Source organism: Heliconius melpomene, chromosome 17, assembly GCF_056956725.1.
Source record: "Heliconius melpomene rosina isolate 202511_hmr_F chromosome 17, ASM5695672v1, whole genome shotgun sequence".
NCBI lineage: Eukaryota > Metazoa > Arthropoda > Insecta > Lepidoptera > Nymphalidae > Heliconius > Heliconius melpomene.
In genome coordinates, this window is record NC_140405.1 from 8,698,344 (window position 1) to 8,719,324 (window position 20,981).

General features: G+C 31.6%; 2 protein-coding genes across 2 annotated transcripts; both read left to right on the forward strand.

Annotated features, from left to right (window-relative positions):
* Positions 1-645: 645 nt before the first annotated feature.
* Positions 646-5,685, forward strand: LOC146530164 (carboxypeptidase Q-like). The gene is made up of 4 exons (XM_085200712.1): positions 646-710; positions 3,803-3,919; positions 4,172-4,298; positions 4,594-5,685. The coding sequence occupies exons 1-4, from the start codon at positions 646-648 to the stop codon at positions 5,683-5,685; spliced, it is 1,401 nt and encodes a 466-aa protein (XP_085056838.1).
* Positions 5,686-12,401: 6,716 nt separating this feature from the next.
* LOC146530165 (cytochrome P450 CYP12A2-like) lies at positions 12,402-20,766 on the forward strand. Its single transcript, XM_085200329.1, has 10 exons — positions 12,402-12,630; positions 16,299-16,420; positions 17,499-17,632; positions 17,798-17,913; positions 17,998-18,114; positions 18,192-18,470; positions 18,903-19,059; positions 19,243-19,455; positions 19,830-20,001; positions 20,587-20,766. The coding sequence occupies exons 1-10, from the start codon at positions 12,572-12,574 to the stop codon at positions 20,736-20,738; spliced, it is 1,521 nt and encodes a 506-aa protein (XP_085056455.1). The 5' UTR covers positions 12,402-12,571; the 3' UTR covers positions 20,739-20,766.
* The last annotated feature ends 215 nt before the right edge of the window (positions 20,767-20,981 follow it).

Consider the following 20,981-nt stretch of genomic DNA (forward strand, 5'->3'; position numbering starts at 1 on the left):
GATTACTGTCTCCTAGGTACCATATAACCTTTTTGCCTGCTTTGATGTTGGATATGCAATAGGCACGATGATATTTTAGGAAACTGTTCACTAATGTTGGGAAATATAATTAGTCACTCGCTCGAGGCTTCGCCCGCATGAGTTACATAATTATTTACTAATCTGCATTAATTTCGTTGTCTAATAGTAATATCATCATCAAAAATTGCAGTTTTACTTGAGACGAGGTGGTTCTTCTCTCTGGAGCCCTAGCCACCGATGGCTTGTCCCACCAGGAAGAGTGTTTTTTTTAAATATTTTTAAATGTATTTTTTTATAAAAAAAAATATAAAATTCATTCCTCTTGTATAATAAAAGTATATATTGAAAATGCGGAGTGTCTTTACATTAGATTCCCTATGCCTACCTTGCTTTGTATGGAATACAGTGTGAAGATTTGTAGACAAAATACTGGTATTACATATTTCGTCTGATCAAGTGTTTGAAAGCGAAATGGTGTCGTCGTCTCTAAATCAACTTTCAGCTTCATTAGGAAAACTAAATAAAACTCTCTGTCGTGGTATGAATTGCAAAACATAAATTGAGAAAATTCATTTATGATAGGTAATTTACCTCAATAAGAAGTCATTTTAATATTTTCGGAAAATGGAGAACGATGCAGTGGGACAACAAAGACTAGGCGGTTTCAGGTTTAAACCACGCTCAGAGTAGTGATTACTAACATAATCGACTTTCTCGATAAGACGCGGCGTTGAATTCTGCCAGTCAATTCCATAAAGTGTAATTTGTCTCTAAAGTAATGAATGAACGCTAGGCTCTATGATTACCCTGCAATATATAAGAAGAAAGTTAAGCTATAAGAATAAACATTCTTTCATATAAAACTAAAACAAAACTTCTTGGTAGCAAATGGAAAGGCTCCTTTTATAGGGTATCCTTATATAGTCTTGGTGAAAATCACAAAATAAACACGATGCGATAAAAGTAAGTACAAAACAGACGCAATCTTAGCGGAGTCGAGATAACAACGAATGATCCTGAAATTTCTACAGAATTTCCAAACGCTTATTATTTTAAGAAAATATTAACAAATAGATTTTCAATTTTATATGACATGAAAAAAACAACATTTTAGGATTTGTTCAATTATTATCCATACCTATATTATAAATTCGAAAGTAACTCTGTCTGTCTGTCTGTCTTTTACGCAATCAGGGCCAACCCGCAAATTTAATTGTGATAAAATACTCATATAGAGATACTTGAGGTTCCCGGGATTTTTTTTTATGGAAAAAGGACTAGGCAAACGAGCGTTCGGGTCACCTGATGATGATCATCGCCGCCCACGACCCCATTCAGCACCAAGGAAATTTCTACGAAACCGCACAGTAGTGGAGTGCCACGTATCCAGGTGGTGTGGATGGTATTTAAGTTTGTGACGTACTGTGCCGGGATGAACATAGGATACTTTTTTCTCATATTTGTGATATTTTCGATATATACCAATATATTAAAATACTTATTAATTTGACATGCAATTTATTGCGCCATGTTAATAACAACCGCCGTTGCTAAGCAACGATTTGCAAAGTTTGTTGTTAGAAAACGTCACCCAAAATGAGCTTGCTTAACGCATCTGTCTATTGAAAACTAAAAATAATTTCATAAATATATTTAATAAATATTCGTATAGTTCAAGCGGGCGTAGCCGCGTTCGGGTCCACTAGTAGTTATATAAAAATAGTTGTAGTAATATTTTGCTTAATAATTATTAAAATCACGGCTCAAATACCAGTTTAGTTTAGTTCTTTTAAAAAAAATATTGTATATTTTTGATGTAAGTGCTTCATCAGGTTATCAGGCGTAGAGATTATGTATGAAATTGAAATTCGTTAAACGTGATGAAAATGTTTATGTAGCAATTTGTACGCTTCGAGAATTCTGAATAACTTTTATTAATATTTTGTGTTAACACTAAGTATTAGTTATTAAATTACATACTTTTTTAAAAGCATAAAAATATTTAGTAAAATAGGTTTTTCTTTAATATTAAGGCCACGCAGATAACCATTGATGTTTATGTCTCCCAAACAGCCTCGGTGTCTTTATTAAATAGAAAACTAGAGCAATAACATATATAGTCTAAAAAAGTTATTAATTTTGCACGGACTTTCATAATATTTAGAAAGAATTGTGTTCTCCAATTTCAGCATTTTTTGCATAGCTAGGATAGGATAACTTGGGGTAAAGCAGTCTGAATAGCGTAACTCGTAATCGTAATAGTAAATCGTAATCAAACCGTAAATATATCTCATTAGATCCTATTAAGTTAAAACATCTGCCTGCCCCTGAGCTAACCCAAGACGTAAGAGCACTAATGACCGAAGGTAACCAAGCTAAGCTTAAGTACAAATTAAATGCTACCGGCATTAGTCTCATTAAATATAAATTTCTTCGTATCTTCTAGTGTGAACAGTGCAGAAGTGCCCTTGCCCTTGAACCTAGGAGTTTACGAAATAATTCAGAAGTGGACGTCAACCAACTACTGTATATATGTATCATATATACTCGTAATCTTCATCTCAATGCTCGAATGGTTTCTAGGTTGCCATTGAATAACAATGGAAGACCAAAATCTTTCTAACACTTCTTATCACCTGTTCCTAGATTTTCTAATGCTTATATACACCCATATCTTAAAATAAAAAAACTTGAATTCTTTTCCAAGTATCGTGTGCGGCAGGCTCAGTCTTTTCATTTTTTATCTAGAGTTTTGAAGCGTAAGAAAATTAAAAATACTCGTATAAGATGCATATAAAAATTATCAGTTCAGATCAGTTCAGTTCTTAATTTATGGCCTTATAAAAATGATAACAATGTATGATTTATGTTTACCGTTATGGCTTTAAACGGTAAAATTGTGCGTATTTGTATTAATTTACGATTTCATTATTATTAAAGTAAAGTTGCAAATGAACGGCTCGTGACGTTGCATAAAAAGACAAAGCGATAAAAAATATAATTAACCTATTAATAATGCATAATGTGAGGATTTTATTTACGCTTCACGCTGTATCCCGCACACAGCAGGGTAGGCAGAGGGAACCCAGTGTTAAGACACTCCGTTGCCCACTTTCTCCCAAATTCTGGAGGCATTGTGTGCTGAGTGGCGGAACTCAACGCCACGCTTTGCCTCAACACCAGAGCGAGGAAATGGAAATATAAATTTAAATAAATAGTGAATGTTATTATTCAGAAATTATAAAATTCACACATTATAATCAGCTATGTAACATTTCACGCTTGCCAAATTAGTAGGTCAGGCGACAACGTCAGAAATCTGCTCCTGTCGCATTTTTTTTTATTTTTTTACTTCATAACACCAATGCTATCTTGTCGAAAACATGAAAATAAAAAATAATATTGTAATATCAACTTTCAGTAACGTGAAACAATCATCCGCAAGACAGTTCCGCCTGCCTTTTTAGTTGTCAATATTAACAATTTTATATCCAAATTTGCTTCAATAAAAAGAAATAAATTATTAGTTCATGGACGTCAAGCCCTCGGACTACAAAGATTCAATTAAGGTTTTAAAAATTACAAGAATGAAAAATGTAGATAAGCGGTGATAATTATGATATTATTTAATCATTGAGTTTTATAAACTCTTTCTTCGTTACTGAAATTGCAAATAAGGCTTAGCATGCAATTTGATCAATATGAATTTAAAAATATTACTTATAATATATTTTTCTTTACATATTAACGCCATTCATATTAACGCCCAATTCAATGGCAGTGCATGCTCATTTGATTTTTTACGATCACGTCTAGCGAAGGAACATAAAGATCTGGAGTACAAATATATAAAGGACAGCATTAGGAGCACCCTCACAAATATAGGATTTTATGAAAGGTGAGGTAATTTTTTAGTTCACGTTGTATCCAGTATGGAAAAATGGTGGGCAGAGGGAAACCTGGAAATAAATCACTCCGTTTTATTAAGACACTTTTATTCTCCACTTTCCACCGAATTCTGGAGGCATTGAGTGTCGAATGGTGGATTTCAACGCCTCTGGGGAGGACAATGTTATATCGATAATTGATGTAACAATTTTTATCGAAATATTTGTATTATAAATTCTTGACACATAGGATTGATTTTTAGGTACAAGGATTTCCTTGATAAATTTGGTTCTCGTCTAACAGGGACCAAAAACTTAGAAAGAGCCATTCATTATATTATAAATCTCACTCGTGAATTTGGACTTCAAGCCGTGACTGAGGAAGTAAAGGTATATTTTTTATCAACATAAAAGATGTTATATATTAGTAATAATCCGCTTCACGCTGCATCCCGCGCACAGCTGGGTAAGCAGAGGGAATATAGTACTAGGCAGTCCGTTCCTTACATTCCGCTGATTTTTATAGGTATTGCTTGTTGAGTGGCGGAACGAAGAAATTAAAATATAAATAAATAATTCACTCCTTCTAGTGGGATTGAACCCACAACCATCGCGTTATAGTCACATCCTTGTGCCCGCGCCACCACGGCTGCTTATTAGTTCTTTAGTAAAAATATAATTGTAGGTACCTTATTGGCATCGGCTTGAAGAAGAAGTATTTATGATTCTACCACGTCGAAAGAAAATGTCAGTTTTAGGCCTCGGAGGCAGTGTTAGTACTCCTTATCCTGATGGCATAACGTCAGATGTAATTGTTGCCAATAGTTTTGAGGAATTTAATGACATTCCAGACGACATGATAGAAGGTAAAATTGTGTTATTTAATGCCAATTTTACTAATTACGTGGAAACCGTAAAATATCGTGTAGACAGCGCTTCAATAGCTGCTCAAAAAGGTGCAGTTGCAGTACTTGTTAAGAGCGTGACACCTTTTTCTCTATACACTCCACACACTGGTGCTTTAAGATATGTAGATTCCATAAATAAGATACCAGCTGCTTCTATTACATTGGAAGATGCAGATTTAATAAATCGATTTTATAGAAAAGGAAAACAAGTTGTCATTCATATGAAATTGTTTTCTACACGATACCATAAAAAGTCTAGAAATATAATCATCGATTTAAAGGGAACCGTGGAACCAGAAAAAATAGTTATAGTATCAGGTCATATCGACAGCTGGGATGTTGGACAGGGAGCTATAGATAATGGCGGTGGAATGATGATTAGTTGGGCTGTACCTATAGTACTCCACTTAAAAAATCATTATCCCCAACGTACCATACGAACAATATTATGGACAGGAGAAGAACAAGGCTTGATTGGTGGCCAGGCCTATATAAAAAAACATAAAAATGAACTGGACCTTATTGATTATGTTTTAGAGTCCGATGCTGGTACATTTCAACCTGAAGGTTTAAGAGCCGCTGGTTCAGAGTCAGCCAATTGTATAATAAAAATAATTCTAGATCTCCTTGCACCGACAAACAAACTAGTAGTAGATAACAATGTAGGATCGGAATTGTCTCTTTTTGTTAAAAAGGGAATTCCTGGAGCATCTCTCTTAACTAAAGACGATCGTTATTTTTGGTATCATCATTCAGACGCTGATACTATAAATGCTCAAAATCTGACTGACGTGGAAAACTGCGGTATCTTCTGGACAACCTTAGCTTTTGTTATTGCAGATTTCCCTGATGATATTCCTCGTGATTGATAGATATGATCGTGATCTGGATTCGCAACTTAAAAACTTTGCAACTTTAAATTTACATATTTTTTTTTATATATATATATATATAACATTGTCATTTTAATATATATATTTTTAATTAAAACACGAATTTATTTTCCACCTCATCCTATTGAGTGGCAGAACGTCATGCCGCGCTTTGTCTCGACGCCAGAGCGAAGAAATGAAAATATAAAACCCTAAAATGGATTAATTATCTTAGTTTGGTTATGCATTAAATAAATGGTAATGTTTGTGTTTTGGAAATTGATTTGTTTTTCATATTTAATTCTCTCAATTCAAAGTACTACGTATTACCAAAGCGGAGAAATAAAATTAAATCAGCATCAAGCTACCACGACGGAATCATCAAGTAATTTAAGTCTTTTGATGATTTTTTTTTTGTTTAGCTACATATTACATACTGTTATAGCAATTAGCAAATTTGTCAAATTAAGTACTATAAATTGACATAACTTTTTTATTAATGAAAAAATTGTAATAAAATAAACCCTATAATTATGTTTTCGGAAGTCTTGCTAGAAATAATGTAAACCCAATAGTGAAAACCGCATCTAAATCGGTTAGCCGATTCTGAGATTAGCGACAACAAACCCACAAACAAACGGACAAACAGACAAAAAAATTAATAATCATTGTTTTGGGTTCTATTACGTTAAAAAAGGTTCCAAAGACCTTGACCGAGACACCGACCCTCTTACGCTTTATTATAAGTTATAGATATAGATTTCATTTCCTCCAGTGATAATCGATCCCACAACCTATCGTGTTTACAGTCACACTTTGTAGTCCTATACCACGACTGGCCCCCTTTTCCCCTATAGGATGGTGTGTCCTCCCTTTATTTGTGCATATACAACAAAAATGAAGAAAAAAATTCTTCATTCTCATTACAAATAATCACATTATCAGTTATAAACCGTCTAATATTTTTTGATAAGAGATTGTTAATAAGCGACAGCTTTTCACAAAAGTGTGTAAATAACAGTACCTACTACATAAATTTTTCTAACAAAAATAGTAAGCCTTATTTTGTATGAAGTTAGTAAGAGCGATGATTTATGCCCGCTAGTTCAAATAACAGAAAGTAATAAATCAGTTCAGAATTTATTGGTTGGCCAATACTGCCATGCAAAAGTAACACAAACTAGGGTTTATGGACATTTTCAATTGAAAACTGAAACGAACGGAACATTTACGTATATTTTTTTCTTTTAAATGTCATTCCATTCTTCATCCGAATTATTTTCGTTTCTCCGCTCGGGCAGAAAAGGAAAATGGAGAACAGTGTCATGACACTAAGTTGTATCTGCTTTCCCTACAACAAGCAGGATAACTTATCAATTATCTAAGTTATATTATAATTAGTAAAAATATCAGCAATCATCTCAGACAAAATTTGAACTCGTTGCCTCATTTAATGATTTACCACTGATTTAATGATTTAATGATTTTTATAGAGACTACTAATACGAACGCACCAAAGGACAAACGATATCACAATTTAAGTAATATTTTGTATTGAAACAATCATTAATCAACAGATTGTATCCAATTAAAACTATTTTAATTATTATTGTATTATATTAAACCTTAAAACTGCCCTTGGTGAAATTTCACGCCTAATGGAACTTGAAACAATAATTTATAATTCAATTACTGTGCGACGAATTAATTTGCAATCAATTTTACAAATTTCCGCAGTTTATATATTTATTTTGTTGTTTTAAAATAGAGATGATGTTTTTATTTTTATTTATTACTAGTTGCAATTAAAACTTCGGCTCAAAATAATTTGCCTTTGCCATATGTAGGTACTATTGTAGGTAACTTGTGAAGCATTTTTTTCCAACGTAAGGCATTTCTTGCATAGCAGGATAAAGAGGAACTTAAGATAGGATTCATATGGAAGTTCGTTCTCGGTCTAGTCTTATTGTATTAAAACTATTCTCATACGAGAAAGAGAAACAATGAGAGCAATTTAACTATCGTTCCGGTCCAATCACGCATATAAGAATATTTCTCAAACATGAATATGAGAACGTCATTATAGTGTGAATTCTCTCTAATGGTAAGACATTCTGTTCCTCGCTTTCCACTTACATTTGCAATAACGACATGTGGATCGGGGAAAAAAAACAACTTAAATTTAAAAAATGCTTACTGCGATTGCAATCAAACACTGTATCAACTTTTCCTGTCAGATTTCTAAAAACTTTAAAAAAATAAGTTATTAAATAATTAAATAAAAACAAATCTGTAAGTTAATTTATAATTTATCAAAAAAACTCACTCTTGACTTTTAAGAGCTCTGGCCAATGATAGTGAAGGTCCTGTAACAAGGTTTCGACCCCGGATCTATTTCAATTTTCGTACAGATTGAAACCCATTTCGTATGTCCCTTATTTCAGGGCGGGTTTGAGTGATATACCGACCATTAGTCCCTTTTAATTATTCCATTCAAAGAAAGCCCTTTTGTTATTTTGAATTAAAGACTTCCTTAATATTATTACAAAAGTTTTTATAAGGATCACAAAACCGGTCTAATAATATTTTTTTTTGCTTACCTATTTTATCCAGAGGGAGTGGGAGAGTTAAGACACTCTGCTTTCTACTTTTCTTCGAATTCTGGAGACAATCTATGCTGAATGGCGTAATTCAACGCTGTGTTTTCGACACTAGAGCAAAGAAAAGAAAAAACTAAAACCCTACAGTTGTGAATTCGATTTCCACTCGGGGAATACAAGGGATATTACGGGGATACAACGTGAAGGAATATTACTAACGAATACGAAATTTGTTTCGCCATTGCAATGAAAATAAGATAGGATGATATATAACGTTTAATTTGACTAAATAAATAAATTGAGGTGACGCTAATCATAAAATATACTCCATTTTCTTACCAAGTTATGTGACTTTAAGAGCACCGTGAATCAGAATGTTCTTAATATATGAACATGGCATAGGCGGCGAAGTTACTAACTTCTTAAGTTGGTTGGAATATTTAAACCTAATAGATTTTCATATGTTAATTAACTTAAATTTCATTTAGTACTTTAATATGTATAATGTTATTTATTTGTTAAAGAAACGTTGGAAGGAATTCTTGATATTAGAATTAGTACTACAAGGAAATTGAAATTGAAATTAAACAAAAGTGTGTATTTTTTTTATTTTTGTCATTTAGCCATAGCAAGTAGAAACTGTACCACTGAATCCATTTTAAATTTATTTCTTCGAAACAGCTCAAAAAGCTGTTTAAGCAGCAGCAAAAATAAATATTGAAATATAAACCTTCGCTTTCAATCAGACACGTCCTCAAGTAAATAAAAAAATTATTATGTTTTACATTTTATATTAACATTAAATATACAAAAGAAAAAAAAACAGGTTTAAAACGCTAAAAAAGAGTACGTTTTACTATAGAATAAAACAACACTTTGCAAAGCTTATAAAATAGCACAAATGTTATAGAAATTGTTTATGTATTATTATTTTAACTAAACAGAATAAATACCATATAATCTAGACTTATGCTCGTTTGAATTTAGACAAAACTGCACAAATCTACAAAAGCCGCGTTTCGCTGAGATCGTAGTCCGCTGACGTAATGACTTACTTCTTTCATTCGTTCGCAATAAATCTTGGCTGAAAAATAAACTGGCAAAGTTACCTCTACACAAAAGGAAATCTGTTTTGAAATGTGACATTGCTTTTACGAGATTTTGTATTAAGCACAGTTTTAATGTCGGTTTGTTGTTTCATGTGAAACAAACATTTTGTAAAAGCGTCGGTAGTGAGTTCGATTCCAACTCAGGGATATAAATTATTTTTATTTTTTTCTCTCTGGCACCAAAAATCGCGTCTGTTTCGCTTGAAAATAAGGGTAACTTAGCCCACTCTGTCTTCTATGTCATATGCAGGATACTATGTGAGATATTCTTTTCTTAATCAATACAAAATATATATTAATTTATTTGATTTAAAAATATTTATTTATAAACTTTAATACTAACTTAAAATAATATTAAATAAAATAAATCGTATGGTCTAGTATAAAATTTTCCTGAACATTTAAGCTATTCAGTCAACTATGAAAAGCAAACGATTTTGACCCTCGCCATGATCTCCGTGCCTGATAAAATACGAAGAGGATTATCTCTATAGAAATGAATAAATTAAATTAGAAACTGAAACCAAATAAAGATCTCTTTAAGACGATGTTGATCCCTTACTAAATATTTTGTATTAAGTTAAAAACCTTCTATACAAAGTGTTGTCTGTGAAATTCTTAGTTTTATGAACAACAAGGATCAATTAGTAAAATATATATATACTTATACTTATTTAGAAAACATATAAAAAAAATTAGGTAGCGGGCCTTGTACCCGCGCTCGGGACCCTTCGACGATTGTTACCCGGGTTCAAATCCCTCTACGTGCAAATTTTTATGCATTTTCTAAATAAGTAGTTTCCTTTCCTTAGTGTGGAATAACACTTTAAAAATGTCAATAATGTGTGTTTTTACTCTTTTTTCTTTGCTTCATTGCATGTTAAGTGACGGAACTCAACACCGCGCTCAACACGCATAATTATGGCAGAAAACGGGAAACGAAAATGTCTCTCTCTGTCTACTCTCCTATATATGAGATACCCCGTGAAGCTAAAAATAATAAATGAAAATTGTAGAAAAAGCTTCAGATGTAGAAACTACTTTATGCAGTGAGTACATTGAAACTAAGAAAAGCTTTTAAAAATGCGGTCAAACTCATTTCTTGTCCGAATATACTTGAGAATTCTATCGCTTATCTCATAAATTTTTATATATAAAAGATTTCTATTTAATATTACTAAGGAAATAAATGTGTATATTCAAAATATTTAATTTTGTATTTAAACACTTGTCTTCTATGTAGGTACTTATTTAGAAAACACAAAAAATATCGAGGCAAAGCGCCACTCAGTACACAGTGCCTCCAAAATTCGGCGGAAAGTGGAGAACGGAGTATCTTAACACTAGGCAAAGGGCTGATTTCCCTGCTTTGCGCGGGATCGAAAAATTGAAATTAGTGGAATTAGAATCTGCGCCTCTTGGATACCGTCCAAGCGCTCTGACCACTAAGCCATACGTTCATGTATAGCGTGCATTTTCTAAATTTGTGTTTTTTTTTCCTAGTAAGTGTAGAATAACACTTTAAAATGTTAAAATTGTCTTCTGTCCCCTCTACTTGTATTATATTTCATACATCCTAGAAACATTAATTGAATAAACATGCGTTTAGTTACCAACTCCATTATCTATATATATAAAAGGACTTGTCCTCACTGACTGAGGTTAGACGCACGCACAGCCGTAACCGCCGATGGGAGAAACGTGAAATTTGGACACATGTTTACTTTCGTAATCTGGACATCCACTAAGAAGGCATTTTGAAAAATTTTAACCCGTTGAAAGTTTGTATGGAAAAATCTTTAAATCGCTACCGATTTGTATAAAATTTGAAATTTAGACTCTTAAAAATATTTCATTGAACACATGTTTCGTGGTTTATTTTAATTCAACCCCTAAGGGTGCAAATAAGCGGGCGAAGCTGCGCGCGTCCGCTAGTTTAATATAGAGCAAAAGGTCTTCTAGGCAAGATACCTAAATATAGAGAGCACGTGGTTTCTTTTTTGCATTTTTCAACATACTCGCGATTTCTTTTATTTTCATTTTATTTTAACACATCAAAATTTTTGTATTAATATAATTAGACATATTTAATTCATAAAATACATATAAAAATTTTAAAAATTAAAGTTACTACACATTTTAAAAATATATAAAATAAAAAAATAGAACATGATACGATGCGCGTATTGAGTGGCGGTACTCAACCCCGCGCATTTTCTCACTAAATAACTAACTATGAAATAAACAAATGATGCGACTATAAAACTGTTTTCACATACAATCTGAATATTAGATTAATATATTAGATTAATATTTAGATATTTAGTTACTAAATCAGTAACTAAATATTACATCCATCCATCCATAAGCCTTTTAAAGTCCAGTGCTGGACATAGGCCTCTCCTAATACTTGTCACTCCGTCCGCAAATATTACATTATATATATGTATATACTAGTGGACCCGAACGCGGCTGCGCCCGCTTGAACTATACGAATATTTATTAAATATATGTATTTATGAAATTATTTTCAGTTTTCAATAGAGAGACGCGTTAAGCAAGTTCATTTTGGGTAACGTTTTCTAACAACAAACTTTGCAAATCGTTGCTTAGCAACGGTCGTTTAGCGACGGTTGTTATTAACATGACGGAATAAATTGCATGTCAAATTAATAAGTATTTTAATATATTGGTATATATCGACAATATTACAAATATGAGAAAAAAAGTATCGTATGTTCATCCCGAGACCCTCAAATATCTCTATATGAGTATTTTATCACATTTAAATTAGCGGTATGGCCCTGATTGCGTAAAAGACAGACAGACAGACAGACAGAGTTACTTTCGAATTTATAATATAAGTATGGATATCAGTATACCTACAACAAACAAGACAAATGTTTTTTTTATATTATACAATCTGGTCTTATCCGAAATACTAATGTCGTACCAAGGTCATGACAACGAAATATTCTCCACACAGTTCACACACACAATCCGAATCATTCACGCGACGCACGCCGCCCGCGCCGACGTAAATCTATATTATAATAATCTGATAACAGAGTTTTATAAGAGATCCTCATTCAAAACAAACGTCAGTGTTTACAAGTAGTGCTATGGATAATACCGTTTAAATTGTGATTAAAAGTAACCTATTAATCTAATAATATGATTCTCTTGAGAAGATCTACTTCCGGCTTGGCAGTTGTAAATAAACACTTTACGAGGTGAGTTATCTAGTTTAATACGAAGTAATACTAGTATTTTATGTATGAGATATCTAAATGTTTCGTGCATTATTATTTAATTGCTATTATTGATTTTTAACTATAAAGTTATAAAAAGAGGTCGTCGACATATACATAAATAAATTATATACTAATTTCAATGATATATTGCTATTCTTAAATTTATTATGTTTATATGTATATATGTATTGTCATTGTTGTTATTTTTTATCTGTGACGTACCAGTTCACTAATCACTTCGTCATTGTGACCTTGAATGGAGAACACACAAAGGAAACGTAGGCATTGGGATGGATGTGAGAAGTCCAAGACTAGGATAATTGGCGCTCGATGGAAGAGGCCTACGTTCAGCACTGGACGGCAATAGGCAGAGAAAAACAAAACATAGCAGAGGATTAGTAATAAATTATGTTTTACAAAATTATTAGCTTATTCTTTGTGTATAAGCCTATAATGTTAACAAAATTACCTTGTAAATTAATTAATTGCCAAAATAATTCCGTACTTTAGAAACCATACAACACAAGACACTAATTTGATAATATCAGTTGTCAGTGTGTATCAATTACGATGTGCTCTATTTTTTTTTAAGTACTTTTCACCTGCCTAGATATGAACCTGTTACCACTGTGTCATAATTTATTTATACTTCCACTGTGCCAAATAACAGTGTGTAAAATAATAGCTTATAGTATTTGTTTGACAAGAAAAATGTCGTTTTATTTAGCAAATACAGTGAATACTGATTTTAAGTGAGGGTAAATACTTAAACGTTTTTTCGAACTAAGTATAATATATGCTAAGGAACTAATCATGGTACTTTTATGATAATCCTCTCAATTTAATCAGGTCCTAATGTGTAAAAAACAGCAAAAACTATGCATAAATGCTCATATTTTTTTCATTGTGTCGATGTAGAAGCTAAAATTTTTTCTGTACTCTAAGGCGACCTCTATATTTTTGATATAATTTGATACCTCTACGCGATGTAGACACAACTAGTCGGACAACAAAGTGGGCCTAAAAGGGTTTCATTTTTTCCTGTTTAGGTACGGAACCCTAAAAATCAAATAATGGTAACAACCATCTAAAGTGCGAAATAATTTGTCTTACAAAAAATAAATAAACATAAAACAAAAAGAAACAAAAACAAAAATTTCCTAACTATAACATAACTCTATTCAGCCAAGCTAAAGTATGCAAAGTAGGTCATTTATAGGATTTATAATTTCTTAAGCTCATTTTTTCAGACTGCACGCGATCTCGTATTTATACTTTTAACAATCTTAAATTTACCTTATTATCAGAATAACTTGAATAATCCATGATGGCCTTAGCCATGGTGGCCATGGTGGTAGGTGGGTCACGCGTGTAACTGTAAACGAAATGGGTTTATTTTTAATTTCTTTTGCTTGCTCTGGAAACATAGCAAAACGCGCTTTATTTAGCAAACAATGAAAACAAAAATAAAAAATAAAGAACAAAATAAACAAAAAATATTTGCACGTTAACTAACAGTTAAGTTCAAACAATTACTTACGAGTAATATATACTTACGAGTAATTATAAATATTACGATCAACAAGTTAATTATGTTTTTGCGTCAGTATTCAGCCGTGCACTTGTCTCGTGTAAAATTAATGACATGGGAATTAAATATTCTTAAACAATAAAAAATAGGTTACTGTTATATTACCTATATAATATATTTCGTACTATTTTATAATTGCAAAAGAATTGACTTCTGCTATAATAAAAAATTTCAAATTTCAAATTGCCATTTCTTCGCTCTGGTGTCGAGGTAAAGCGCGGCGTTGAGTTCTGCCACTCAACACGCAATACCTCCAGAATTTGGCAGAAAGTGGGGAACGGAGTGTCTTATCACGAGGTTCCCTCTGCCTACCTTGCTGTGTGCGGGATACAGCGTGAAGCTGATTTATTTATTTGATTTTATTCAATGTTCTGTCAAAGATATAATTCATCACATTTTATCATATCAAATAGATATGGGAAAACAATCACAGGTTAATGATATTATAACTAATCGCACTGACGTAAACACGCAGTATCAATTAATGTCTATAATATGTTAATAATCAACAGCTTGATGCGTATTGGACTATTATCTAATACTAGTGGACCCGGACGCGGCTACGCCTGCTTCAACTATAAGAATATTTATTAAATATATTCATGAAATTATTTTTAATTTTCAATAGAATTAGTAAGAAAATATAAGCTTAAATAATCAAAAAGAATAATAAGTAGATACACATTATTAGAAAAAAATATCTGAGTTATTGAAATGAACCAAAAAAAGGATTAAAAGTAACTAAAGGATAAGTATTCTTAATATTAGAAAAAGTACCTAAAGTTTTCCGTGCGCGCGTACATACTCGTAGATATCGACTCTATGTAATAACTAAACATTTTTGTTTATTAAATAGGATAATTTTAGCGGGCAATATCAAATAAAATAAGAAGAGAACCAAAGTGTAGCTTAAATTAATTATAAACAGCAAATAATTACATAAACATTTACAATAGTTCGAAAATGTATGAAAATTTATAAAACCGTCAGTCATCTGCCCGTTCACGTCGGTCATACTCATACTATGCCGCCCGTAGGTTAGGTCATTTCGAATCAGTGACATCTCCCTAATTATTTATTAGAATGTTATACAGTAAACAATAATTTCAATCTAGATAAAATGTTAAGAGTGACTATTATATTTATTTTCATAAGGATGAATGTCAAAATGTCGCGGTAACGGTTGCGTAGCGACGACGGTTGTTATTAACATGGCAGAATAAATTGCATGTCAAATTAGAATGTACTTTAAAATATATTAGTTTATATGTGTAATGTAATGTTATATAGCCTATAGCACTTCTGAAGAATGCAGCTTTCATACAAAACAAAAACAATGAAAATCGGACCAGTAGATCCAGAGATCTTAGCGTTCAAACAAACAAACAAACAAACAAACAAACAAACAAACAAACTCTTCCGCTTTATTATATTAGTATAGATATAGATTACATATTACTTATTAAAAATTGATGAACTAACAAAATATTTTTCCATTAAATTTTACACCTATTACCTATACTTATTTATGAAATATTTATTTTTTTGAGAAGCGCAACTCAACGTCGCTTTACAAAAACGAAGAAATGAAAATATTAAATTTTTCATATCCGGGAAGGAGGAATGAGGAACGAGGAGTGGGAATTTACCCCCCCACAATCTGTCGCGTTTATATGTCTATAATATATACTTTTAAATTACATTTTTTTACGTTTACCCTTTAATGTCTACTTTCCATCCATCTAAAAACAATGCATCTAGAATAGTGAAATATATTCATGGAAGAGTAGCCCTGCACACAGCACTAGTGGCTTGGACCTTGGAGGAACACTGTGATGTTTAAGTTGATATTATAGACGACGATATTATAGCCAGTTCATGGGTCCCCACTTAAACTGTTGTGCCTATAAAAGAAAAACTCATAAAAGAGCACTACTTAAAATATGTATAATTAATTTGATAGTAATTCAAGTGATTTATATTTATAATACAATACAAATAAACTAATTGTCTTACATTATTTTAAAAAATGTTTTTTTTGTTAAAATTACTTTAGGTCACTTTCAGTAAGCACTACGACAGAAAATACAAATGAAGATACATTGAAACCATGGCAAGAGATACCCGGCCCATCGAGTTTACCTCTTATCGGACAATTACATCACTTTTTGCCGGGAGGTAAAAACTATTTACTATACTCTTATAGTTTATAGCAAATTTAGATTAATGCTATATAATATTTGTATCTAAATATATCGAAGAATGTGATTTTTGTCAATTTACTTCTCAAGGTATTTGAACTCACAACCTGTTATGTGATAAAGTGCCATAAATCAAAACTTGTACATATGTAATTCTTATAATAATAAGTTATAATAATAAATAAGTTTTGAAAGTGCCATAAATGAACTCTAATTAAATAATCACAGTGTTTTTTAACCAACTCCAATTTGGAGTGGACCCCAATGTTCGCTATTAATTGTTGCTTGCAACATTGCTTGCTGTTGATGTCAATCTTCCCACTTACATGCATTCATTTGTTTCATATTTTAGCAAGAAGGTGTCATATATTTAGTACTTGCTATATACATTTCTACCGATATTGTTTGTTATGATAATGTTGATAAGGCTATCAGAGTATTATCACTATTACGATAAAACAGATAACACTAGTAGACTATTTATTTGCAATTATAAGGAATTACTATTTGCACTCTACTGTATAATAAAAAATGTTATCATTATGACACAAGTGTCAAGACACTCTTTTCTTCACTTTACAGGAGAATTTGAGACATGAACACAGAACGAAAACTTTTGTCTAGGCGGTTTTTTCTTATTTCTTAAAAAAAATGTATAAATGCCGCGTGATAGAGCAAACTTCATAGTTAAGATTTTAAGCTACATATTATAGTTGCTAGCCAAATGTTCCTGATCTTTTATTATTGAATGTCAATGGAAAATGGTCATCACATTCAACATCTTTTTTAGTAATTTGTGCTGAACTGGAATGCTTAAAACACTACAAAAGAAATGCCAGACTACTGTGATTTTACTTCAGGGAATGCCAGTCTTTAAAATTTAATAGTTAATGATAATGTGGCTGTTAAAATATATATGTGCGTAGCATTTCAATGACAAGATAATGATGATAATGATAATAATGTCTCATATTTATTATTGTTCCAAACCTTTAATTGTCGATTCTTTATTGAATTATGAAAATATTATAAATACACCACAATTTTTTCCATAGGTTCCTTGGCCAATGCTGCGAAAAGGCCAATCGCAGATATATTATACGAACAATATGGACCAATTGTGAAACTTGACGGTCAATTCGGATCCCCAACATTAATATTACTTTATGATGCTGAAGCTTCCTCACAAGTATATTTTTAAATTCTTAACATATCATAAGATACTGTAAATGCACTGAAATATATGCATAGCATCTTCTCACCTAAAACGTTTCATTTTTTTACATCAATAAATATATATAATAAATTCTAATGATTTAAAACAGAAATTCTATAATGGATAAAATTATTTCAGGTACTACGTGGCGAAAATTGGATGCCAATCCGACCTGGCTTTCAATCCCTTGATTATTTTCGCAAGAAATTATTAAAAAGAGAAACTCCTGATTCTCCAACTGGTTTAATTACAGAGTAACATTTAATTTAACAAAACCATTGTTTTATATCATTTATCAGAAGTAAATATATCAGAAAATAATTGATGTTACATTTCAGCCACGGAGAAGCATGGAAAAAGTTTCGATCAATTGTGAATCCTATTATGTTGCATTCTAAAACTATTAAATTATACAGCGGAACTCTTAATGAAGTAGCAGAAGATATGGTCAAAAGGTTCAGATTTAGTTTCCCTTTTTTTGATAACACAGCGACCGTATAAAGAAAACTATTTTAAATCAGTCTTTTTGTAGAATGAAGTCACAACGCAACGAAAAGAATATGTTAAACAGCAAAATTGACACAGAAATGAATTTGTGGGCATTAGAATCGATTGGTGTAGTAGCTCTTGGGGGTCGTATTAACTGCCTCGATCCTAATTTACCTGAAGATTCACCAGCCAGGAGACTTATACAGCTTGTCCACGACATTTTTAAGTCGGCAGATACTCTTGACTTTAAGCCGAGCATGTGGAGATATATATCAACTCCAGCCTTTAAGCGTGCAATGAAATATTATTCAGAACAAATAGAGTAAGTTCATAATACATTTTGAGTTAAAGTAAAGCAAAAGTTACTCAGAAGTTTGTTTGCATGATCCAAGGGGGGGAAGGAAATACTTCTTGAACATTTATTACTATTATAATAATGTAAAGGATAATCATGTATGGCTGTCCATGTCAAAGGTTTTTTAGAAAATTTGACCTGAATTTCATACTTACAATAAAACAAATAAAATTACTCTTATTAATATTATTTACACAAAAATAAAGCAATAGAAATAGAAGAAGCCTATTTCATTATAGTCAAATGCTGACTGCATTGATATTTGTAACCACGGCTCTTAATAATTTATATATATTTTTACTTCTTATTACACCTTGCTTTGCCTGGTTACCTTTCATTTCTGATATTAACTTAAATATGTAGAAAGTTATTTATATATAAGCTTCTATATTTTGATAGGATAAGTAAATTTTTTATACGAAAAGCAATAGAAGATTTAAAGAGTAAGGAAAAAGATCCTAATGAAGAGAAAAGTGTCCTAGAGAAATTACTGGAAATAGATGAAAATATTGCTGTAATCATGGCGACCGACATGCTGTTTGCAGGAGTAGATACGGTTAGTTATATTTTTTTATAGTTTTATAGTTTTTCTTTATGATTGTATCGTTAAATCATTAATATTTTTCAATGAAAAACATAATTAAACAATATATCTTACTATTTTAAAAGAGATAAAAAGATTAAAACTAATAATAAACATTTATAGGCATATTATTAATGAATAATAATATTTTTGCAGGCTGCTAACACCATGATAGCAACCTTGTTTTTATTAGCAAAAAACCCAGAGAAGCAGAATAAGCTCCGAGAAGAGATCTTATCAAATCCAGAAAAAAGACCATATCTGAGAGCCTGCCTTAAAGAGTCTATGCGAATAATGCCTGTCGTAGCTGGAAACATGAGGCAGACTAGCAAAGAGTATAATTTAATGGGTTACAAGATTCCTAAAGATGTAATTATGTTTTTTGCAATATTAATATATTATATAAAGTAATATATTATATTCTATATTTATTTTAAACAATATATTTTTTAATAAAAATCTTTTTTTCAGCTTTACGCAGTATTCCGCTTATAGCAGGGTAGGCAGAGGGAACCTAGTGTTAGGACACTCTGTTCCTCAATTTCCCCCGAATTGTAAAGCATTGCGTGTTGAGTGGCGGAACTCAACGTCGCGCTTTACCTTGTTACCAGAAAGAAGAAATGAAAATATTAATAAGAAATAATACATTTCCACGAGTGTGATTTATCAGCACAACTTATTACTTGTTATTAATTTCATTAATTAATTCTATTAACTAAATGTCTATATTAATCTTATATTAGATGTACGTGACATTTGCCCATCAATCGTTATCTCTGATGGAAGAGCAGTACCCAAGACCACAAGAGTTTATACCTGAGAGATGGTTAACTAATAAAGAAGATCCACTGTACCATGGACATGCCCATCCATTCGCCAACAGTCCATTTGGATTTGGAGTAAGAAGCTGTATAGGTAATTATATCACGTGCAAAGTTTATCTTCGTTCAAAATATATAATTAATATGTATCTATTTAATATTAATAATAATATTAATTGTACACCTGCATTTTAATTTCATCGCTCTCGCAACGAAGCAAAGTACAGCGTTGAGTTAAGCCACTCAACACGCCAATGGCCGTCGGCGGAAAATGGAGAACGACAGTGTCTCATCACAAGGTTCCCAGCTTCCCTTTATCTACTCAGTTTTGTAAGGGATACAGCGTGAAGCTATATAAAAAATCTTTTGAGTTCTTTCTATATAAGTAATCTTTAAAAAATTCTAGCACCAACTTGACAACAAAATAAAAAATTTGGCTCTATATGAGATTTAATAATTTTACTTTATTCTATTGTAATCATTATATTTATTGTGAAACATACATAGAACAATATCTTTATATATGTGTTATATTTTTTTAAAGTTATTTTTTTCTGCTTTACGCTATTCTTTTCTGCCTGGCAGTGTTTTTTCTAAATAGTATAATAAACAAAATCAGAAATTGGTAGAAAGTTTGTCCATACATACGTGTATAATTAAAAACGTAATAACATTCCAGGTCGTCGTATAGCCGAATTGGAAACAGAAACATTCCTCGCAAAGGTCATCGAGAACTTCCAAATAGAATGGTTCGGACCGCCTCTACAGGTTAAACAAACCTCCCTGAACTACATTGTTGGACCTTTTAACTTTATATTCAAAGATGTTTAATTAAAAAAAATATTTATATAAAATTTTATATTTTCTTATGTTTTTTATTTGTTAGTTTTAAGTGTCTTTCCAAATAAATTAGTAAGCAGCTTTACAAATAAATATTCTAATGATTTTACATTATATGTGCTTAAGAATTTCCATTTTTGTGATTTTTTTCTTTATTTTAAATGTATGTACTTACTTTCATAACTGATAGTCATGACGGATGGATAGAAAGACAGAAATGCAGATAAATGGACA